General features: G+C 34.6%; 1 protein-coding gene across 1 annotated transcript in view; it reads right to left on the bottom strand.

Annotated features, from left to right (window-relative positions):
• The window catches only part of CSMD3 (CUB and Sushi multiple domains 3), a 1274540-nt gene that overhangs the window by 88729 nt on the left and 1159904 nt on the right, over positions 1-25907 (bottom strand). Inside the window, exons 45-49 of the mRNA XM_043601622.1 lie at positions 24739-24884; positions 8758-8838; positions 7700-7813; positions 2689-2877; positions 2158-2304 (exon numbers count right to left, since the gene is read on the bottom strand). Coding sequence (XP_043457557.1) covers positions 2158-2304; positions 2689-2877; positions 7700-7813; positions 8758-8838; positions 24739-24884 — 677 coding nt within the window. The remainder of the gene's footprint in view (positions 1-2157; positions 2305-2688; positions 2878-7699; positions 7814-8757; positions 8839-24738; positions 24885-25907) is intronic.

Consider the following 25907-nt stretch of genomic DNA (forward strand, 5'->3'; position numbering starts at 1 on the left):
CTTCTTGTCATTTGAAAGACCCATATGTAGGGTGCCTGGGTGGCTCAGTTAGTTGAGTGTCTGACTCTTGGTTTTGGCTCAGGTCATGATCTTGTGGTTCTTGGGTTCAAGCCCCACATTGGTCTCTGCACAGCCTGCTGGGGATTCTCTTTCTGCCCCTCTCCTGCTTGCTCTCTCTATCAAAATAAATACATACAATTTTAAAAATTTGAAGAAACTAAATGCCACAGTCTTGGTAGTAATATTTTAGGGCATGTTATTTACATGTAACTTTGAAGGTATTTCCAGACACCTATACCATGTTAGGTCAAGCATTTCATTTTGGTTGATTTCTAAATAGACCCCCCACACTCCATAATCCTCTCTCCCAGTTTATTAAAGAGTTTCCATGCTGTCAAAAGTGCTTACATATGGTGATAAAAATGTCAATAAAGTAAAACTTTCTTCATCTTTTGAAGTCTGAAATGTCAAAAGATAATGTCAAATAGCTTTTTCATATATATGTACTTTTAAGGCTATTCAGCCTGGCAGGATCCATTTACCCTTTGAAACTTCAATGTATTCATCTGAGAAAATAAGACTTTAGGGGTAACTAGTAAGAAAGAGATTGGACCTGGAATACATATGTCATAACCTATTATTTCTAAAGAAAAATTTACAATATGTCAAGCTATTCTTGGGGTTAAAGTGGTGCTTTCAATATGTTTATATCAAATTTTTTCAGAAATATCAACATAAATAAGGGTTTAGTCTATAATATAGTCAATCTAATGATTATAATTGATTGATTTGAATGTTTTCCCTTTAAGTTATTATGATCATTAAAAATACATTTAATGTGCTGACTTTTAAATTCCATCTTTGGGCACAAATTTAATAAGAAGACATTTATATTGTTCATATGATAGAAATATAGATTGAAATATGAAAAAAATTTAATGATGACTGTGCATACTTAAATTTTTTAAAACACTTCTTTGCATATGTAATAATATTGTTAAAACTTAACATAAATATATTGTATGATAAAACTTACATACATATTGGTATTATGGTGTCAGTGATAAGTCAATTCTAATATGTAGAAGACAAATGTTAATCAATTAAAATCAAACTATCATCTTATAGTTTTAAAATCAAAGTAAATAGACAAAATAATTTTATTTGTATATGATATAGATGCAAATTTATATAAATAAACAAATTTGAGAGTATATTTTTAGAACTGAAATTCAACATTTATTGAAGGCTATGCCTAGAATTTTTGTCAGAATTGTTTATAATTATAAAGTAATTTTCCATTGAATTGATTAGCAATGACCCATGGCTTGGGGAGACATGATCAGAACACGATACAGAAAGAGATGCCTGATTGGTTTTGAAATATTCAGTTATTGAGCACAAACCCATTCCTCTGACATGATTTAGGATGACAAAAAAAGGAACATGAACTTTGAATAATGAAGAACTATTTACATATACTTATTCAATAAGAAAATATTTGGCTCAGAATCATTAGACCCGATAAACAGGAAGGGGCATAGAAAAATTATTTCATCTTGTTATTAAAAAGGAATTTTATTCCATATCTTTCTAAATATTACTCACTGAAAAGCAGTAATAACAAAACAATTATTTTTTCAAAACTGAAGGTTTTTAAAGGATGTGCTGATCACTTCACTTTCAATATTTAACTTACTTAGCAGGTATCATAAATGGATGGATAATAAAAACAAAGATTTTTACCATTGTATGTTTATCTTTTGTTTAACCTTATCATATAAAGGAGTCATTCAATAGATCTGATACACACAATTGAGCAACAGTATTGCTATTTTGCAAGAATTCAAGGGAAATAAATGTATTGAAAAAAAAGTATTGAAGATACCAGACTTTAACTTATAACTAACATATATGTCATAAATACCCTAAATGCTTTTAATCTTTTCAAAAATCACAAGAGAGATATTGGATTATTATCAAGACAATGGGGAAACTGAGACACAGAGAGGCTACATAAACTGCTCAAGGAACCTCAGTGCAGGACTGTGACTTAGATTCGTATCTAATTGAATAGTATCTGCGTCTGTGCTCTTTAGCCACAGCCATACTAAAGATGTCGGTGGGATCTGTACTGAAGTCGTAAGTATCACATACCTATATATCTTATCCGGAAGCCTTTTTTGTTATTGCCATGATCTGCTGACCATTGAAGAAATACTTCATGACCGTTGCTTGTTACATTAAAAGGAGATGAATAATCTCCACTGAGGGAAATAAGCACTGGACTTTGAATATTTGGTCCTTTGGGAAGAAAATAATACAATTTAGACATACCTGAAAAATTATGTTCCAATTTATCTTTAATATTTTATATGTTTAGAGTACTATTAACTATGGTGACATTTTGCTCCACAAGCAATTTATATCATCAACAGTACCTTAAAACATATTATCTTTGTTTTAAACATTTAGTTCCACAGCCAAAGAATCTATAATTTGTAAAATAATAAGCTTAAGTACAGTTTTTCACATGGTATCTAGATAAACTTGATATTGATACTTCTAAAAATAACGGGGGAGATAAAACAAAATCATATAAGCAATTGTTTATACTGAAGGTCTGCATGTGAAATTAGAGTAGTTGAAATGAATTTATGAATATGCAGTAAATATAAATGACATTACCATCATACACCTGAAGAACATCAAATTCCTTTTCTGTCTGGAAGAATTCTACAAACATGCTGATATTATATCCTTTTTCTACTGAAATGCTCCAGGCACACATTTGAAGATTTGGGTAACTATCAGGATATCCCGGGCTCAGTATGACTCCAGTGGAATCCAGCCGTAATTCATTGGCAGGACAGAGCACTATCAAAGAAAGAAATCATTAACTAATGCTAGTGTGTTAGACCTAAGTTTAAACTGCATTTTAAACATTGGGTACTCCACTTTCATGTTTAATCATTATAAAGGAGACAATACTTTGAATTATGTGTTTGAAGAGATAATTTGTATTAAACTTGCAGTTCAAAACATGGAGGAATGACCAAAAAATTAAAAGATAAAACATTTATCTCCTTTGATTTCTTTATATACTTTCCCTAAATTTCCTCATCTTCTTGTGTCCTCTCCCCGCTGCCCCTTTTGTTTATGTCTTTGCTTGTCCTTTTCCTTCCTTCCTTATTACTCACTTTCATTTCTCCTCAAACTTTAACTCACTCAGGTATGTAGGGCCAGACAAGAAATTGCACTCTTTTGAGAGTATTCATTCCTGGCTAGGCTACTTCTGAACTCAGAGATGGGGGTAAGCGATGAGGATTTAACACAATTTTAGGTTACCAGTCATCTTTCAGTTCTTCGTGTTGTCTCCAGACCATAAATGTAAGACAAAGTATAACACTTCTTATTTCATAATGAGACCACTGCTAGACAACAAATATATGTATATTCAAAAATACAGAAAATTTGTTATATGTTGACAATAAACATAATTATGATGTAACAGCCTCCAAAATATAGTAAACTTTAGTTGTTGGCATCAAGCGTCATGCTTTGGGCCAAATACAAACATCTACTTAAATTTGCATTTGGAATGAGAGCGTGGGCAAGATGATCAAATTCTTGCCATTCAAGTGATGCTATTTCAGCCTTTTTTTTTTTCTTAAGAGTTTGAGTATTGGAGCTGCTCAGTATAGCTTACATTGTACAGAAGTAAACTCATATATACCAAACAGTATTTAGTTCAAATACAGAACTTTCTACTTGTCAGAACAGTGAGAATGGTTACAGCAAAATGTCCCATGTGCACTATTGCTAAAAAGTTTTTAAATTTTGGAGAGACCAGTTTTGGGGTATTATTACTGGGGGCATTCAACTGGTATGATGGGCAGAGTAGACCACTTTTGAGAATTTGGTGAGTTGGAAATGTTTCACACGACATTTCCTAATCCAATTACTATGAATCAATTTCCATCTTGGAGTTAGATAATGTGGATCTCAAAATACTTAGAATAGCACCTTAAGCAGTATTCTTGTTTTTCAGTGTTTGCTCAAATGAGCTAGGCTTGGAAACACCAAATATAGTTGGCTGGAATATACATGAATAGATGAAAGATATATATTCATCACTTCCTGGATACAAGGACAATGAAATACTTTGAGTTATAAAGTCTCCATGTAGTATAGGGATAGAAAAGGATACAAAAATAATAGATTTTGGCAATATATAATTTCTCTTTAATCAAGTTGATAACTTGAAAAGAAATAATTTGAAAATAAAATTAACCATAACTAATATTAAGACACTTGAAAATTGACTAAAGAATATAGCATAGTTAGATATACTAAAAACAAAATACTAAACATAGAATATAGTAAAGCTAAAACATGTAAGAGTTGTTTTCCTTTTTTTTTTTTTTTTTTGGCTTTTACTTCTGCTTCTTTTACTTCAACCTAAGATGTTTGCTTCTTGGATATAACTTTAAGATTTCTCAAAAATAATTAAGTAAATGGTAGCAGGTCATAAGCACTCTAAAAGAAATCTGACCTTTGCTTTTCATAAAATGAAAAATGTGTAAAATAAACAAAACCATTAACTTGACAATCGTAAATGAAATGAAAAATTTGAGTCAAAGATGAAGAATACATATTAGTGAGTATATAGCTATGGCATATTGAAATGACAGATGTATATAATCATATGGGAAGCTGAAGTAAGTTTAAGGAAGGGTTTATTTAGTGTGTGCTCAGCTATTTAATACCGTGGAATACTTAACTAAGTATCTGTTTGGCTTACTGAGCATGTGACTTCTTCACCAAAACCATTTAGCAACTTCATAGTTTTCCACAAAGTCCTCCAAGTTCAGTCCTTACCCACCTCCCCGAGTTTCTTTCCTGCTCCTCCTCCACTGAAGTGAAATGCTCCAAACATAGTAGATAAACTATGTGCAGCTTTTTGAACTCTGCACATTCATTCATCCGTGCTTCTGTTTCAAATGCCCTTTTTTCCTCTGCTGCATTTGAAATGTTACTGCATTTCAACACCCAGATGAAGTGTTTCATCTTCTGTAAAATCCTTCCTGAACCGCTCTGCTACCAATCTGAGCAGAATCGCTGATTTCCTTCTTGGTGTCTCTGCAATGTATGCTTTTATTACTGCAGTTAGCAATTTCATGGCTATTTCCTTAAATTTTTGGTGTCTCCCTTTCTGGGCTATGATTATTAAAAACCAAGTGCCATGTCCTATTTAATATGTTGGCCCCCATATTGTAAACTGAATAAGTATTCCAGATTACTTTTGAAAAACTGATATGATTCAATATAATTTACTTTAAATACACAAATTAACCTATTTTCATACTATCCAACACATACCAAGAAGCCCTACAACCATCAGGAATGAGAGGAATATGTATTGATTGTGACTATATGTTAAGACACTGTTAAGCGCCTGTTGTGCATTATCCCAACAACTTTAGAAAGCGTGTACAATTCCTCCTGCCATTACACATACGAAGGAACCAATGCCCAGAAAGTTTAGAGTGCAGAGGTGTCACAGGTTCAGCTGGATGGACCCTGCAGTTTTAGCCACCGAATATAATCACCCATTATACTTCATTTATATCAAAATCTTTGAAAAGCAGCACATTTAGCATTGCTTTCCATATTTTAAGCATGATAAAGAAAACTAAAAAGGATAAAGGGAAGAATAACAGAATTGATGCAGCCTCTTTTAGGAAAAGTGAGAAAACGTGAAGTAATTTAAGATAGACTAAAAACAATGTATATTCGTTCTAACAGACTCCAAAAGAATGACCGTTTTGGCAAGTCTGTGAATTCAGTCAAATAAAGAAAAAAGGTAAAGTTAGAGTTTTGGCTTAAGTACCTGGTCAATTAGTTAATGTAATAACACTGCATAAACTAATTCTGAGAGATGATTTATTAGGGTTTAGCTAGTACCTGAAGTGCCATTATGAAATAAAAATTAGTCTTTTTTTGTGTTCTCGATAGTACATAGACTAGGAAGAGATGTAATTATTAATCAGTAGCAACTTCTGATTGTAGATTGAAAGTTTGAGTGATGAGGGATTATTAAGTAATTAAGGTATCTAGATTGTTTTATTTTAATTTTCAGAAACTTATTGAGATCCAGATACAAAAAAATAATTAATTGTTGCCCTCTAAGAACTCACAAAAAATTTTATATATTGGAGTCAAAGAGAAAGTCCTGACATGTAATTGCTCTTTCACACCTTCTTGTGTCTGCCCAAGTTATTTTCACATGTATAATTTCCCAAAAGGCTAAAATTATATCCTCCACATTCACATCTAAATGTTTGAATATGTACCTTGAATAATCCTAAGTGGCTAAAAGGAAGTCTTGTGTGAAGGAGAAAATTGAATGAATGACATTTAAATATCAAGATTATAGGTGACAGGCTTCAGAAAACCCAAACAACTTCTAGATGCTCTGAAGTCATTGACTAAGAGCAAAGAAAATGCTCACATTGGTGTTCGTTTTTACCTCCAAACATGTCTTTCCTTTCGCTATTGTCAAAGCTTCTTGTGAAAATTCTTCCATTTTATTGCAAGGACTCCAATGGGGTAGAAAATTAAATGGTAATTCCTACTTATAGCATGTTTGGACTAATAAACATGCTATAACTAAGAAACATAAAAATAAAAGTTTTGTTTTTGGCTCATTTTAATAGATAAAGTTAAAGGTCTGTGCAAGAAACAGATTTCCATTTCTCAGGAATAAACTCCAATGAAGGAAGTAATCCAAGAAAATCTGGGGAGGGATTGTCAAATTCAATTCAATTTCATTCAAATAAACCACTATTTATAATTAGTTACTATGTGGTGGGCTCTGTTTTGGGCCCTACGGGGTTATACAAATTAACAATACGTTATTTTTCAACACCAAAACTCTAGCACACCATTCAAGGTCCATCATGGTCTTACCCCTGTAATTTCACAGTGGATTCCTTCAAGTCTATACCTCTGTTTTCCACTTCTGTGTCTCCACATATTCATCTGTCATTTGGACCACCCTTTATTTATCTCTATTCTAAGTCTCACCCATCATTTGGAACGAAGTTTCAGGGAGCAACAATTCCATCAAGCTTTCCCTGCCTCATAAGCAATAAAACATTACATGATTCTATCGCCCCTTGACCTGTTTCCTAAACACTGTATTCCTACCACCTACATGGATGTTATATCCCTTAAGCCATGTTGCCTTCACAGCAGGAACCATTTATAGCTGGTTTGTTTGTTTGTTTGTTTGTTACTCAAACCCTTATACGTAACAGATGCTGGATTAAAGTTCAATGAATTTAGTGGTTAGAACATAACTATGTTAAGTAAAGGCAATCAACATTGGAGTCTTTAAGTTTTTTTCTCTTATTTTCCACCTCCATTTCCACTCCTCACAGCAAAATTAATTTACATAAATTGAACTGACTTTGGGATAAACTAAAAGGAAAAAAAAATAGACCTCGGAAGAATAAGTAATCTTTAAAGTTAAATCTGAGAAATCATGAAATAAAAGATACTACATATAAGCTTTATAACTTTTAACATTATGGCCAGTTACATATTTATATAAAGTAGACTTTTCTCGATTTTTCCATTATTGGATTAAACATAAAACAAATGCTTAGAGATAAATAATCATAGGAATTGATACCTTGACAAACTGGAGGTGCTCCATCCATTTGAAGTCTTTCTCCTAATCTGCATGTCAGAATTGCATTACCAACCAAAGTAAATCCTGGAAGACACTGATACCTAATAATGTCACCTATTAAAAAAAAAAGACAGAGGCTTCAGATAGGCAACAAGTTATGGTAACAATGAACAGATGTTTCTATTGCAAAAGTAGAATATTTTTTTCCTTTAGTTATTTTCAATTGGTATAAAATTCTACTAGTTATAAGCAGGGATAATATTCAAAACATTGAACTACAAGTACCTCATGGACACTAACAAACCAGAACTGAAGCCAGGGGTAAACTACAGTAAGATTTAACTGGTGTGCACCAGTTGGATGTAAGCAATAGCAGTAAGGAAACAATCTAGTTGGTATAGTTAAGGTATTCATTAAAAATATATTAAGCTAGTTAAAATGATTCAGAATTATTGCTTTTATATTAAGTTTACAGTAGTCATTGATATTTTCTTAATTTCTCAACCAACATCAATATGATGATAATGATGAGTTTATTATAGGAATGTTAAAATGTCTTCTTTTGTTACATCATTTTTTGAACTGTGAGACATTATTGGGATTTAATTTCCAAAGGGCTTTATTTACTATTAAATTGAGCATAATCCACCACTTGTCTTTAAAGATATGGAAATAAAGCATATCTTCTAATGCACCCTATATATTCTTCATTGTATGTTTCAGGCTTAAGCCTGAATTCAAAGAACATTACTGTATTGCAAGGTAACAAAATAATAATTTGGAAGGAAGCAAATTATTGACCACCGGAACATGGTTGTATGGTTCAAATGATCAAGCTAGTTTTCCAATTACATATCCTAGAGATACAGAATTCTTGCTTTTTGCCTAATACTCCCTTTTGGTCTTTTCACTACTGTCCAATTTTAAGAATTCCAAACAATCCCCATCAATCCAGAGAAAGACAGTCTAAGAGAGGTCGTTACTATTCTGTTTATTTCTTTTAAAGAAAATACTTCTAGTAACACTATGTTTTTAAAAAATACTTTATCAGACTTTACCTATTTCAAATTCATCATCTTCTGTCAAAATTTCAGCATTGGGTACAGGTGGCGGAGGCTGGCACACTCTTAGTTGATAAGCTATAAAAATAGACAATGTGTTTATTCCTTCTCTAACAGGCTGTGTATATTCACACATGTGAAAAACAATAATGCAAGCTTTATTTGTAAGAATAAAAATAAATGGTATAATTTATCAAGTTTCAATTATTTGTTTATTTAAAAGATGATACAATATTGAGGGAAAACAAATCATTCCTTAGATGCCAACATATTTTCCAGGGGAAGAATGCTTACCTGTAACTCCTTATTTCTTACCCTCATTCTATTCCTTCTTGTTATGTGCTTCATAACAGCTGTTAATTTTCTCCTTGGCATTATCACAATTAGCAATTTTATATTCATTATACATACATCATTGTAAATATGTCATTGTTATGTGCCCAATGCCAAGGTTCATCTCAGTCTCCTGCACCTAGCAAAGTGCCTGGCATGTACTTATAATCGCAAGCAAGTACTCAATGCTTACTCGATTCCGGAAAATATTATAAATATTTTACTAATATTAACTCAGTCCTCACAAAAAAATGTGTTTATTTTATTACTTAATTCATGACTATGTCTAGAATCATCACCATTTTATAAAAGAAAAAACTGTCACAGAGAATCAAAGAATTTGTCTAAATCACACAGCTGTAATGTAACAGAACTGAGATTTGAACCTGGGTAGTCTGGCTCCAGAACCTTCTCTCCCCATGTTATATGAGTATATTCATGAAATACCTATTAGTTAAATTTCATGATTCTAATAATCTACATCACTTGAATAGGTTGTCCCCTTTAGATTAGAAACACTCCTATTTGGCATAGTTTAAAAGCCACCACAATAAAATTTTTTTAAGAATCCAAGTGTCATGACTGCTAGCCCCATCTGATATCTACATCACAGTTTTATTTTCACTATGATTTATAAATAATGTAATATAATCTTGTTTAGTCAAGAACACACTTTATCATAACATTTGAAGAGTGTGTTTCAAATGCTTAATTTTATTGCTTAAACTCAGGAGTTAAATTATTTAGGTATCTCAATGATCAGATAATGAGAATGAGGTTTAAAAGACATAGTAACTTGTCTGAGCTCACACAACTAGTACAGGGTTTATCCAAGACTCCAGCCTCTGTCCCCTAACCCCAAAGCCCATACCTTCAGTATTGCCACTATCATGAAAGAATTATGAGAGTACTGGGGAACATCAACTGGACCAGTTAAGGAAGACTCCTAGAAAAGGAGATGGATAAAGTACAGTTTGGTTTTCTTAATTTTTTAATGTTTATTTATTTTTGAGAGAGAGAGAGAGAGAGAGGATGAGGGAGGGGCAGAGAAAGAGGGAGACACAGCATCTGAAGTAGGCTCCAGGCTCTGAGCTGTCAGCAAAGAGCCTGATGAGGGGCTCGATCTCATGGACTGCAAGATCATGACCTGAGCCAAAGTCCGACGCTTAACCGACTGAGCCACCCAGGCACCCCAACATTTTAAAGAACGAGTAAGATTTTTCCAGTTCTGAAGGGTAATCATGGACATGAGATCGTTGCAGATGGAGGAGAAAACATGAGCAACAAGTTGGGCACTGATTCATCATGATGTAACAAAAGGCCATTTATAAGAGGTCAATCGATTAATACACCTCCAGGGTTCTAAGGACAGAAAAAAATAAGAACGTTTTTTGAAATGTAGCTGAAGAGGGATGAATCAAGGAAAATTTTCGTTTCAATTTCCTGCTGTAAATTTTGTCTGTCTCTTCAAACATCTTCCTTCCAGTACTTCAACCTGTTTATAAAAGCACTTGCTGTGCAAAGATGTTAATTTGCAAGTAAAACACTGCTCTACACAAAAGGGTTACCAACTAGAGAAAAGACTCACTGGGAAAGAAGCCCAGGACAGAAAAGTGTAACCTGGATTTTTGAGACGAAAGTTTAAAGTAACATTAGGCATTTTTAAATCATTTTCCTGATCGTAGACCTTAAGAGGGATACAATTACCAAGGCAAAAGGCAATTGTAATAAATGCCAAAGAGGTAAGAGAAAGGGGATATATAGAAAGGTATAGGGGGCCCAGTATAGAGAAATCCTTAGGAGACTATGCTTCAGAGGAGAGCATTTTATCTCACCTTTTTTTTTTTAATTTTAATGTTTATTCTTGAGACAGAGAGAGACAGGCAGAGCATGAGTGAGGGAGGAGCAGAAAGAGAGGGAGAGACACAGAATTGGAAGCAGGCCCCAGGCTCTGAGCTGTCAGCACAGAGCCAGACTCAGGGCTCAGATATATGAACTGCAAAATCATGACCTGAGCCAAAGTGGGACACTTAACGTACTGAGCCACACAGGTACCCAGGGCATTTTATCTCATCTTGACATAGAACAGAGATCAACTCAGAAGTTAGCAAAGTGTAGAGAGATGCCCACACATGTATTATTTCACTTTTGTTTGCCCATAAAATTATTTTTGATTTTCATGCTAAGAATAAATTAGTTTATTATTTTAAGAAAGGGCACATTTTTTATCAGTGAGGAATCCATGGCTGGTGTCATCTGTAGAACATGCTTAGAATGACCTACATAACTCAGTTGCAGAGTTTATAAGACTAGGGATTAGAAATTATTATTAATAAGAATCTGATATTCAGACATATTGCGCTATTAAAAAAATTTTTTTAGGTTTTATTTTAAATTTTTTTTCAATGTTTTTTATTTATTTTTGGGACAGAGAGAGACAGAGCATGAACGGGGGAGGGGCAGAGAGAGAGGGAGACACAGAATCGGAAACAGGCTCCAGGCTCCGAGCCATCAGCCCAGAGCCTGACACGGGGCTCGAACTCACGGACCGCGAGATCGTAACCTGGCTGAAGTCGGACGCTTAACCGACCGTGCCACCCAGGCGCCCCTAGGTTTTATTTTAGAAGGAGAGAGAGCATGGTGGGGGGGAGGGGGGTGGCGTGCAGAGAAGGGCAGAGGGAAAAAGAGTGAGGGAATCCTAAGCAGGCTCCATGCCAATGCAGAGCCCAATATGGGGCTTGATCCCATGACGGTGAGATCAAGACCTGAGCTGAAATCAAGAATCAGACACTGAACTGACGGAGTCACCCAGGCACCCTGAGATTTTGTACTATTTTCCCAAGACCACATGGGTGTTGTGAGCTAAATTCTTTCTGATTCTCTGTTCTCTTCCATGACCTGCAGTTTTATAAAATGTGTCTTGGGAACCAAGAGATCACTTTAGGGTCATGGAGGGTCTGAGGAGGGGTAATGTCCCATCCTCTTGCCTCTACTTCATAAAAGCCATTCTATTTCCCTCAATTTTATAGATTTGAATTCTGAATAAAGTTCCCTTTGAACAAATTTTCTACAATCCCCACCTAAGTGATTTCATTGATTCTTTTGACTTCAAGTCTGATTTGTGTCTTAATTCCCAATTTTATATCACCTGGATAAACATGTCTTCTGAGCTCCTCACTGCCTACCTACACTGACCCCTTACTGGTATCTTCTAATCACAGGTGTTGCACACACAGCATGACTTGTCTCAACATCTATTAATAATTGTCCATTTCTTAGCCTATTTGTTCATTGTTCGTGTCTCTGCTTCAACTTTAAATAATATGAGAGAGAAGACTGTTTATCTGCTTTTTCACAATTATATGCTCCTGTAACTATGCATATAACCCAACAAATATTTACTAAATAGCATATGAAACACTGGTTTCCCTGGGAAGGAATGAGTCTCTGAACAGTCTTCCCTAGGATTATTATGCCCTTTAAATTTGCAAGCGGGCATAAAATAGAAGTAATTGTGGGTGACAGTGCTAGGAAATGAGATCTAGGCAGGCCCTGAGAGGTTTTACACGGTAGAACTATATAATTCTGACTGTAATGTAAAGGAGAAGGAAATAATGAAGGAAACTCCTTTGCATCTGTTTTTCTTTTGACTCTTAAAGACAAGTACTACAAAAAGTAAATAAATCATAAAGAGCTTCCAACACTTCTGTTTTCAATCTTCATCCATTTCTGCTGGTTTGTTTGCTAAAATAAGTCTAAAATTTGTCCAGTGTCTTTACATTCTTTCTGCGAACTTCTCAGTGTAGACCTGTCATTTCAAACCTATTGTACTGAGTGCCCGTCAAAATTTATGTCGTTCTTGGAACTTTAGAATGTTATGTGGAAATAGAGTTGTTGCAGACATAATGAATTAATTTGAGGTCATATTGAATCAAGGCAGGCCCTTAAAACACCATGCTGTCCCTATAAAAAGAGAGAAGACAGGATGGATGAACAGGGAAGACATGTGACAGGGACAGAGAATGGAGTGCCAAAGATTTCTGGCTACCCCCAGCAGCTAGAATAAGTCAAGGAAGGATCCTCACATACAGCCTTTGGAGAGAGCATGGCCCTGTCGATACACTGATTTCACACTTCTGGCTTCTATAACTGTGAGAGAAAAAAAATTCTGTTTGCTTAATCCAGCCAGTTTGTGGTGCTCTATTACAGCAGCCCTAGAAAATAAATGCACATGAGTTATTAAGTTTGTCTACAGGATGTTTCTTGCCTTCTGTGTCTCTCTAGTGCAATCTTTCCTATACACAAAGGAAGCGATGGAAGGGAGGTAAGACTATATTTTTGAGGAGTCCACTGTGTGCAAACAACTCTGCAAGCTACTTTACATGAGTTACTTCATTTAATGCCCAAATTACTACATCAAGATATGTGTAAATAGCTCATGTTGCTAAGAGAGACACTCCATTTCAGAATGGTTGAATTATTTACCCAGTTCAATGAGGCAGAATTTGAGCCACGTGCTTGAAAACTAAGCCATATTTTCTCCTGCATTTACAGACAAATCAACTCGGACTGGAGAATTATTTTGATGCTGCCACTTCCCTACTGTCAATGTATAAACATTGGCCTACAAATTAAATTTGTAATCTTAGATAAAGCAACTTTCTTACCTTAATTCTCACCCATCCCTCATATGAGATGTCTGCTACATTTCATCTGAACTTTGTCAGTTCCCTTATATTTACCATGTTAATTCCCTAGTATACACTGTCATTTTTGACAGCCTTGCAGGCCTGAATATTGGAACCATAACACTTAGCATTGAGGGTTCTACTATCTTGAATTATTCCACCTTTATTCATTAATGTGTTAGTGCTGGCTCCATGTTTAGCTTGTGTGAGACCATTTCCTACATGTTTACATTTCCTGTAGTGTCTAACACTTTATTTTGTTGTTTATTAAATACATACTATGGGGGGCCCAGTATGTATCAGACACCACATCTTATGTGCTGGGAATGTGGTAGTGAAAAATATGCAGACACAATCGTGCGCTTAAAGGCACTAATTGTCAGAAAGATATTAATCAAATTATCTTATTAATGAGTGGAAATTAGCTGAAACAAGGTGTGTGTGTGTGTGTGTGTGTGTGTGTGTGTGAGTGTGTATGTGTGTAGGGGAGAGGGATGACACATAGAATAATAACCCAGGCAGAGGAATCAGCAAGTGTAATGCCAGCAAAGAGGAAGGCTGGGTTGGTGGGGGGGGGGGGGGGGGGGGGCTGGGTGAGAGCCCTGGACTGAGTGAGAAGGGATGAGAAAGACTGGTAAATTGGGGCTAAGTCTGACAGGAGGCTATGGGCTGCACTCAGGATTTGTTTATTTTAATCTGAGGCGAATGACAAACCTGTGAAGAGTTTTACATCTGGGAGTAATGTGATCAGATTTCTCCTTTAAAAAAATAACTGGCTACAGTAAGAAAAATAAATGCAATCGGAAGGGGACAAAGGTGGATACCCAGAGACTCCTAAAGAGTCTATATTGCAGCGGGTGTTAAATAAACAATTGTTGATTGGATCTAAAAAAACTCACAAGTGTCCTCAAATGGCTTGACATTAAATTAAAAGTCTTGATTATATTCTCCAAGGGCCTCTAACTTTGTTTAATTAACTTCAGCCCCACCTATTGACTGGTTTATAATTTTCGCTGCAAATGTAGAGTTCCTCTCCTCCACTTAAAACTCAAGTACCCCTGATTTGTCATATCACCCACCTATGATGCCATTCTCACCTCATAAAAAATATTAAACCACATCTCTACACTCTCATAATAAGAAACTTTGAAAAATCAAACTCATCTACAATCTAACCCTTACTGTAGTCCCTCCCATTCCCTAATCAACATTGCTCTCAAGTGGTTGACAGGGTAACATTTGATGACATGTCTAAAACTATGCTCTATATAATTTTATTTTTATCTATCTTGCCTTCTTGAAACCTATCTTCCTGTGTTTTTTATAACTTTGCCCTCAGATGACTAAAATAAAGACATTGTCCCTATTAACTCATGTTAACTAGAGTTAACCTCTTGCAGTTACTCTGTTTCACATCTATTTTCCCTCTGGCAATTTTCACAATCCATAAGAATTGTTTACTGTCCATTTCCTTACACTAGAATATAGACTGTGTGAGAACAGGGACTTTTGATTATCTTATCAGCAGCTAACTTCTCAGGTCATAACACAGTACCTGGCCTGGAAGTAGTCAATAGTTTGCTGAGTGATTGAATGCTAGGACAATGAAAGAATGAATAATGAATGAGAAAAAGCTATATACGAAATAAATTCTTACCATATTGAGTATGAACTCAGTCCAGACTCTCTCTGGTTGTAAATCCTGTTTCCAATGCTGACAAATTGGGAAATATTGGGCAAGTTACTTAATCTCAACCTCACTTCTTCTCACTTGTAAATAGCAGTGATAATAGTAATAACGTTATGCCAACTCAAAGGGTGATTATAAGGATCAAAATGTTTATATACACAAAGCACTTGGAGCAGTGCCTGGCACATAGTAAGTACTCTATAAGGGTAAGCTCTTGTATCAAATTGGAGTTCAATTCCTTCCACATATTTGGTGTTCGCCGATGAATAAGAACATGTGGTAAAATATACTTTCGCTTTTCCCAAGTTTCACTTTTTATTTATGAAAAACACTCTGATTTGAGAATTACTTAAAAAATTATGAATAGTTTAGGCATATTATCTTGGTTGGTAGGAGCAGGGTGTAATAAGGCAACAATTTAAGGTGTGATGTAACTGAAGAGGAATTAAACCGTGCAGCTCTGATTTTTCTGAAGATGTTTCTATCAACCCAATAAACATCACTGGAAAGAAAGATATATATTCTCCAATTTGTGTTGATGAGTAAAATCTTTTGTGCACAAGGCAGCCTGACCTAGTTTTTATTGTGGAAGCTGACTGTGTTCAAATCTTGGCTCTGCTATTTGTTAGCTCCGCTACTTGTTAGCTCCATGACCTTAGGTAAACTGCTCAGGCTTTGGGCTTTCGTTTTCTCAGCTGCAAAATAAACATAAATCTAAGATGAGTTAATATATTGTAAAGTGCTTAGAATTGTGCCAGACACGTTTCATTTCAAAGGGAGAATGCAGTCCCTGTTTGGCAAAGGTTAACATGAGCATGGCAGCTGTGATTACGGCTATGCCCCGGACACATATAATCTCAATCTGACACGACTCTGCTCACAACCCCGATGTCATTCAAAGGGCTAGTACTCATGTGATTTCCCAGGATACATCAAACTATTCACCTTGATTCTATTGTGCTTTAAACTGGATATTTGAAAATGCTGAGATTCCTTGTTTTACCCAGATGTACACTACACTGTAACAGAAAGTCCTTAGCTTCAGTAACTCATTTGATAGCTATGTATGTTGTTGCATATGTCTTGGTCTTAAAACTGCTAGTACAGTGCTCTGGAGATCATATTTTTAAAATATTAACTAAGAACTAATTGAATTAAAGCAACATTACATCCTCTGTAATGTGTCTACTTAGGTTATTTTGGAAGAAAATAAACAGGTCTAGGATGAATACTCAATATTATATGGGGTAGTACCCTAGATTGTTTGAACTAGAAGTTATGATACAAATATTTAGTCTGACTTTTTTTCTTTTTTAGGGAGTGGAAGGAATAAAACAGGTCTAGAGAAATGAAATGAGGTAAACAAGGCCACACATTCGGTTGTAGGCAGAACATATATTTTAGTCCATGCTTTTCGTGGATGGTTCTATTTAGAAGCACCTTTACAGTTATGACCATTAATGAAAAAATCTGTATAATAGATATTTACATATTTAGAATATACTTCTGACTTAAATCTGTGTTCTTTTTTATATAAGAATCATTTCATTACATGTCCCTCAGATTTACGATGACACTTACTAGTTAATAATTACATGGGGGCATCATATTCTACATGTCAGTATCTTTGGAGGATGACTATTGCTTACATGGTGCCATGTTTGGTTCAGATGTGTATAGATGTCCTGTTGCTGGTCCAACAGATTTTCTTCTTGAAGTCACTTTATTATTTTTTAATCTTATTTAGTTAGCTAGTTATTTTAATTTAAATTTTAGTTACCCAACATACAGTGCAATATTGGTTTCAGGAGTAGAGTTTAGTGATTCATGCAACTTACATACAACACCCAGGGCTCATCATAACAAGTTCTCTCTTTAATATGCATCACTCATCTAGCCCATCCCTCACCCTCCTCCCTCTATCAACCCTCAGTTTGTTCTCTATCACTTTAAAGTTTAATTCTGGCAACATTTGTCAGTTATTTTTAATTTCTTATTTTCTCTATAATGAAATGTTCAACCCAATTCCAGAAAAGAATGCTACATTTATCTACTTCGGTTCAACTGAACTATTAAAGGCTTCTTCATAAAAAACACAGAACACTGACAAATTGCCATTCCTTCTCTAAACCAAAAAAGCACAAGTGTGCAACCTTTCTGCCAAGTACCAACACAGTATCTCTTACAGAGGAAAAAATGATAATTTTCTCTGTTCCCTTATAAATTCTAAGCTCTGTCTAACCACTGGTATGCTTCATGGTGACTCAGGTTAATTGAAGTACAATAATTTCATGATTTAGGGAAGATTTGGAAGAGGAAAAGTATTGATACGGATATGTTCAGTTATGCACATTTTTCAATGTTATTTCAAAAGTTATGTAAAGTAAATTAAAGCAGACCCACTTGAAAGAAGAGTTAGGAGTGTTTAAAATAAATACTTCCAAGTTGTAATTAAGTGAGAAAAATAATACACACATTTTTTTCCATCTTGGAGAAAATCTGCTAGCAAGTTGATATGAACCATACAGGAAAGTTTTAGCAGTGCTTAAATTACTTACAAATATCACTTTTACTCCATTAATATTTTACAATCAGTTTGTTTCTCTGCCTATATAAGGAAGAATCTTAGAAATCAGGAGCAAATGACTCATGTCTTGATTTAGAGTTGAGACTGAATAAGTCCCTATCATGAGAAAAGAATGAATAAGAAGTCACTCTTGGTATTTCTTTAGAGATGGAATAACAGAAGTATAGTAAACAAAACTATTAGGAAGTGTCCTGAATTATCCATAAAAATGTTTCAATATCTGCTGTATGAATTAAGTTCCCAATATTCAGATAGCTCATTGAAAATATCTTGCCTTAGTACTAAGCTCATTAGAATCTGCAGAGTGATATGCCAAGGATCTCATCTCTATGTAGTTGAGTCACCTGGCACATCAGTAGAAAACAGAACACATCAGCATTATCATTTGGTCTTTGTCAGTCTCAATTTTCCTCTCCCTGTTCACCACCATTGTTTGCTTTGCTTTTGGCTTTAAACAAAGATGCTATAAGCTATCTTTAACTATCATAAAGTACCCTGCATATTGAAAAGAAAATAGAACAAACAAACAAACAAACAAACAAAACACACAGCTCATGTGTTCTCTCAGCTTCGAACTGGCCTGGCTCTAATTGACAGGCCCTGACTTTCCACTGTTGACCAATAACAATTTCACTAACATCTAGCATCAGACATGACAACTCTTTGACCTTGTTGGAACGAGACAAAAAGAAGACCTTTCCATAATTATGTCTGAGCACAACAAAAAATAACAATACTATCCAAACTGCCAAAATGACCAAGAGACCTCCATCCTAGCTAATATGAGCATATTTGCTTCCATACCAATTATTGTTCCAGGTATGTTCCATTCCTTCCACCTTCTAGAAAAAAAAAAGTACCAAGACATCCAATTATAGAACGTCTCCAATTTTCTAACAACACCCAATCCAGAGATAAATCATGCTTCCTTGAACCTTCCAGAACCATCTTACACAGCCCAACTCCTGTAACAAGCCTCTCCTAATACCCTCTTACTGGGGCACCACAGAGTCCCTCATGGTATGTTGTCTCACTCATTAAAGTAAACAAATAAACCTACTCATCATACAAAATCAATGCTACAACTTATCAATGGGTGTGCACGTAGAGCCAAATGTCCAAATACAGTAAGCAATTTTGGCATGATTTTAGTCACTTAGTAGTAAATGGTATTATCTTTTCCTCAAAATGGTTTCATCAGTTTGGTTTTTTAGTTTCTTCACCACATTATATATATATAATATTGTATGATGTCCAAACCCCTATGCTCTCCAGATATCAAACAATGAAACACTTTGAGTTCAATGCTCTATCTACTGACATATGAAAGGAGGTCAGGTCTTTAGGTTGTATGAGCCAAAGGGGTCACATAGTTCAAAGCAATGGTGATTTATGTTTTATATAAAATGTGTCCTTATACCTGCAGCGGTCTCTTTTAGGATGGGACTTTGTGGACTTAAATATACTTTCCCTAAATGCAGCATTTATTGTAAAGGCAACAGAAACTTAAAAGATGACCTAAAAGACATTACAAGCCTTTTAAATACATTTCTTAAAAATTATCTGGAAGCCGATATATAATCAACTCATTCTTTTACAGTTGTGCCAATAATGGAAAACAACAGAAAATATAAATTGAATTCTATTATGCTTATTAAGAAAGTCATCTGTGTATAAAGTGAGGTCCTCTAATATTCTGATGTTAGAAAAAGTGATGCCCTGGATAATAGATTTAAGTGTAATAATACTACCTTCAGTGTTAAATGAATAAATATATATTCTGGCTATACTATAGTTTCCTAGTTGTTTTGGTTGCCATAAGTCAGACACCCAATAAAAACTATCTTCTCTTCACATAGTGACTATAGCACATTTTGGAAACTGTAAAGAACATACTAGGTTGCAATAAACCTACATGTTTTTGTTAGTTTGTAGGTCCTGAAAAAGAGAAGCACTAAGAGCTTTGAAGTTCTAAGTTTTAATTAGGAGAGTTATCTTCTAGAAAATGAGATGACCTATTACCTGGCTAAAAATGAAAATCACGTGGGCTGAATTTTTAAAGAAAAATTTGATTTACCATTACATATAACCTATGTGTGGGGCACCTGGGTGGCTCAGTTGGTTGAGCGTCCGACTTCGGCTCAGGTCATGATCTCATGGTTCGTGAGTTCAAGCCCGCGTTGGGCTCTGTGCTGACAGCTCGGAACCTGGAGTCTGCTTCAGATTCGGTGTCTCCCTCTCTCTCTGCCCCTGTCCCACTCGCATTCTGTCTCTCTCTCAAAAATAAATAAACATTTAAAAAATTTATAAATATAACCTATGTGTCAGGCAATACCAGCTTAGGACATTGTGTGGCATTTAGTAAGAATTCTATATATTTTAGCTATTTTTATTGTTGCTAATGCTGTCGTCATTATTTAAAAAGAGGTCATTCTTTGGGGTCCGATGAAACTATTTTGAATTCCAGGCAGCTCTTCTATTTATTAGTTCTCTAGTTTGATGTAGGTTAATTTTTTCTTTTAGTTCTTTCATTATTAAAATGGGGGTAATAATACTTTGTAAAACTATCACAAAATTGGCAATAATACATGAAAAGTAGCTAGCTGAGTATCCAACATATTAAGTTTTCAGTAAATGGTAGCTATTACTATTATCGTGATTGATATGGAAAGTCAGTGTCTGCAAAAACAATGCAGTTAAAACCAGTTTTGTGTAATTTACTTTTAGGAAGCCCTGATTAGGACTGAATATTGTTATTATTTGTTATAAGCCAAACACATCTTGACTCTATGGCAGATACCAAGAAAATTTAGCTCTTACTTTAGGAAATTACAATCCCAGCAATAGAGACACAAAAACATTTCCTCAGATAAAAAAGAAATATGATATCTGAGATACAGTGCCTCAACATTTACACCTGTCCTATTTTTTCACTGCACAGAACTTTCATTTTTCAAAGCTTTTTATGAATGTTATTTTTGATCATGAAAGGTTTTATGAAGGTGATATTTTATAAAAGACAGATGGCTGGCTGAATGTCATAAAGGCAGTCAGGGTAGGGGGAAAATCTCATTTTTACTCTTTTCAAATATATTCAAAATACATTAATAAATAAAGCCTAACTGATCAGTGTGATCTTAAGAAAGTATATGAAAAGATTAATGTGTCAAATTTATAAAATAAATACACAAGCCCTAAGAAGACCACTTCTGACTTACAGTAGGGCATACCATAAGGAGCTATTAAATCAGTAACAGAGTTAAAAGAAACTGAATTGGGGAGTAAACCATTCTAAGCTTAGATAGACTTAATCAGCTTAAAATAAGTGTTAAATAGTGTATAACCTCCCTGGTTTACTTATCAAATTACTCAACAACTTGACCAATATTTTGACTGTTATGGAGCTCATTTTGGCACTGAGTCATAGCTACCTGAAATGGGCTCGGGAAGCAAATACTATATTTGTAGTCGAAGTATATTGTATTAATTATATTAACAGTAGTTTGAAAACAGTCATCTTTTTTGTTTCTGTGAGTGAAAATATGCACTCATCTTCATGATCATAAAATAATCTTTAAAAGTTCTAAGTAATACACCTCAAACTCAACTTAAAAAAAAAGAATTTGAACTCACACTTCCCACTGTGGCACTAAAATATAATCACTCAGTAATAAAAATATAAAAAGGTTAGGAAGCATAAATGTGATCTATGTCCTCGAAAAAGTACTCACTATTATTAAACTTGCAAGAATACACCATGATGTAATTAAGTTCTCAAAAGTTTGGTAAGAAAAGTGCAATGATTTAGAAGGTGGCTAAGATCCCTATGAGTTGGAATTACCAAGAAGTGGGGGATATGGAACTTAAGAGAGGGAGACAAAAAGAACTGAATATGAGTAAGAAATCATTTAGGAATGGGAGTTGAGGAGGCAGCACGAGAACCAATCTGATTGTACTCAGGGCTGGCACGCACTGCGGAGAAAGATTCATTGAACTGGATTATAGGGTAGCTTTAAAATTGATTTAATGTAGGGATCCCGTGATCTTGAAAAGGAGAGTCAGAATGAAAGCAGTGCTTTAGGAAAATTATCCTACTAAGGAGGGTGGAATGGAAGACATCTGTCAATGTTTAACATGAACCCTGGCTACATTCTCAAATTTCAAGGTTATTTTGAGGTTTAGGTAAGATTCCCAGGGATGTTGATTCAATGGCGGGTTTTCTAGGCTCTGGCAGTCGTGCCCTATTACGAAATTTAATGTATAAACATAAATATAAGCCCTCTATTACAAAATCTAAAATGTGAGATAAGATATGCCGAGGAAAGGCACATTTACTGAACATTAACTCTGCCGGGCACTATGGTAACTGTATAGTATCCATTGCCTGCAGTTTCCTAACATGGCCGCAATCTCATGCTGATAGTAGTAACAACGACAGCACTTACTTGGGTTGAGCTCTACAAATGTGCCAAATATTCAGCATTTTTTGACCAATAATTTAATATAGTTCAACCTAATATATCGCTGTATTGGAGTAATTTCTCTCTCTAGAGTTAGTCTCTCATTCAGCCTGTCAGCAATCCCACCACGTTGTTCTACAACTGAAGAAAGCAAAAGCCAAAGAGTAACTTGTCCAAAGTCAACTGGAAAACAAAGTGCTGAATGAATATTTGATCTTCCTTGTCCCTAAGCTAATTCTCTTATATTGTACATGACTCAAAAATTAGTTATAAAAATCAAGTGAAACATATTTTTGAATGAGAATATATGTATAGACATTCATGTAAATGTCCATGTAAATTCACTTTATATTCTGTGTGTGACATTCAGTCATCCTTATATTTTCTACACACACACACACACACACGCACACAGACGTCTTTTTCTTTGGCAATATTTCTCCTGTGAAACATCTCCAAAGTTTTATAAGAATTTATGCTCTCTATAGAGCTAATCTTATGGATATTCAGATTTTATCAATGTATAATCCCTTCTTTAGTACATGTTCAGGCAGCACACAAAATAATAGAAATTTATGCAGGGTCCCCTGAAGAGAAAAAAACATGTACAAAATACAGTTCAGCAACAATTCATCTTTTGACCTTAACTATTATTTAATGTATCAGTTCCCAGGTTAAGATTATGTATCAAAGTAATAAAGCTACTTTTGTAGCCTTAGACTGTACCTACATACTGTCAGCATCAATGACCAATTCAGTAAAAAAAAAAAAAAAAAAAAAAAAAAAAAACTAAGACAAATGAGTTCTTAAAAAATTAACACGTTGAATAAAAGTCATCTCACTGAATGCCTCACTTTCCATATTTTTAAATTCATCCATTTATTTTGAGAGAGAGAGAGAAAGAGAGAGCGCACCTGAGTGGGGGAGGAACAAAGAGGGAGAGAGAATCCCAAGCAGGCTCTGCACTGTCAGCACGGAACCTAACGGGTTCAAACTCATGAACTGTGAGATCAAGTTCTGACCTGAGCTGAAATCAAGGGTTGGACGCTTAACTGACTGAGCCACTTGGGTGCCCCAGAATGCCTCACTTTCTAATTGGCCAATGCCAGAGTGTACATGCATCTCTGACAGCTGTGAGCCACTAAAAATGCACAAACTGTATACGATTTACTGCCTGGTAAATGCTGAGGTTAAGCAAACAAATATTTTCTGTCTATTCTCTATTTCTAGACCCGATGGGGTTTAAATATCTTTGAGTATAACCATACTTGAATTAAGGTATTTTTCATGGAATATAAGCTTTGAATATCAAAGACTTTCTTACTTTGTATTAAAAAAGATGAAAATATTGCATTGTATATTAATATAATAAGACAAAGCACATGTTCATCTATCAAATTTTTACATAGCTTCTGTAAATGTAATACAGTAGCTTACTGATCCTGTTGGTTACACAGGGAGTTGGTCTGACAAAATCATAAAGCAGAAAGTGCTTTATGGAACTATGGTCATAGCAGAGAAAGGGTTTAGCCTTAGGAATAAACATTTTCTTATTTATAATGGAATACAGTCAATTTGAGATAAAAGGAACTTTTTTAAAAAGCTCTGTCAACCATCTAAATGTTCTTTCAAAAGGTTAATGTTATGAAGAGAGGAGCCAGAATAAATCTATAAAAAGAATTAAAATTGAAACTCTTCATAAATTATTTCACAGGAGTAAAAGCTATGAACTTAATGATCTGGAATAGTCACTTAAAACTGTAAGATTCTAGAATAGAAACGGTTTTGAAATAAGAGTATAAATGAATAATATTATCCAAAGCATAAAGATATTGAATGCTATTTTTAGAAAGACTCACAGCAGGTTGAATAGATTAAACATTTTGTATTGAAAAATCTATTGATGTCTGAAAATTACATGCAATAAAATATGAACAGCTGGTTCTCTTTTATTGGTTTCCACACAAAAATGATTATTTTCTACTGAGTAATTACTGACTGATTTATTTCCTATTTCCATTTGCTCACATTTTAATGCCCCTAAACGTTTAGACGAGGTCATTCTTTGCAAGTAAATGTGTTTGAAATGATTAAAAAAAAAGTGTCAAATTTTAATACCTCTTCAATCATTGGTTAAATATATATTACACTCAATTTTTCCAGGACAGTTTTAAATTGAAATAGTGTCAACTAAAATAGAAACTCTTAGATAATACCAACCGTGATAACTGAGCACAAAAAAGCCACTTGTTGTGAAATCACTGTGAAATTTGATTAGAATCTGATTTGAAGTGCTATAGACTGATTCCAAAGCTGTATTGCCACTAAACTGCCCAATCTGAGGTGAGTTTTGGTCTGGTCCATCCCTGTTAGAGAGAGAGACAGAAGAGAAAGAGATTGAGATTTTCTTTTAAGGAAGTTTTGCACAAGATTTGAAGAAAGTATTACTTATGAAATGATAAAGAGACAAGAGGTGAAATACCCAATGAGGGCCAGATCATATTGGTACATTTTATGTTTATTTAGGTAATAATATATCTAAAAATGTAAAGTAGAAAAATATATCACATATTTGCCAAAATAAAATGCATCCATATTAGTTGTAACCAATTACATTGTCCTTTTTTTTTCTTTTTTTGCCACAACCCATTTCTTTCCAAACACTTGAGTTTTGCCCTCCTTTTATTTTCTTCAAAATAATCTTGAGAAACAAAGACTATTACATTTGGAAGGAATCTTAGACTCATCTAGTAGTTCTGTAACCAATTGTCAAGAATTAATGTAGAGATTTTCTTCATATTTTATTAAAAATTTTTTTTCAATGTTTATTTATCCTTGAGAGACGGAGACAGAATATGAGCGGGGAAGGGGCAGAGAGAGAGGGAGACACAAGAATCTGAAGCAGGCTCCAGACTCCGAGCAACCGGTTAGCACAGAGCCCAACATGGGGCTCGAATCCACAAACCGTGAGATCATGACCTGAGCTGAAGTCAGAAGCTCAACCAACTGAGCCACCCAGGCACCCCGTTTTCTTTATAATATATTTTTAAATAAAGATTTTTCATTAACAGGATAATTATAATGCAAAGATACTATTCTATAACAAATTATAATACAAATTCATTCATTAAATAATTATGATTTGAACATAGGCTTTTAAATTTCACTGGTGTTATAGAGAACTTGCTCATCTTACATTTATTCTGCTATTCATAATAACTTTCCATCGTTTTTCACCCATGAAAATTTTTGTTCTAAGTGTTTAGCTACTTCATGGGCAAATAAGCCAAAACCTATTTCTCTTGTTTGTCTCATTCTACAAACCACACACTGTCACCCTCGGTTACTCACACCAATTCAAATATCAGATGGCAATGTGTGCAGAGGGT

The sequence above is a fragment of the Prionailurus bengalensis genome, chromosome F2, assembly GCF_016509475.1.
Source record: "Prionailurus bengalensis isolate Pbe53 chromosome F2, Fcat_Pben_1.1_paternal_pri, whole genome shotgun sequence".
Classification (NCBI taxonomy): Eukaryota; Metazoa; Chordata; class Mammalia; order Carnivora; family Felidae; genus Prionailurus; species Prionailurus bengalensis.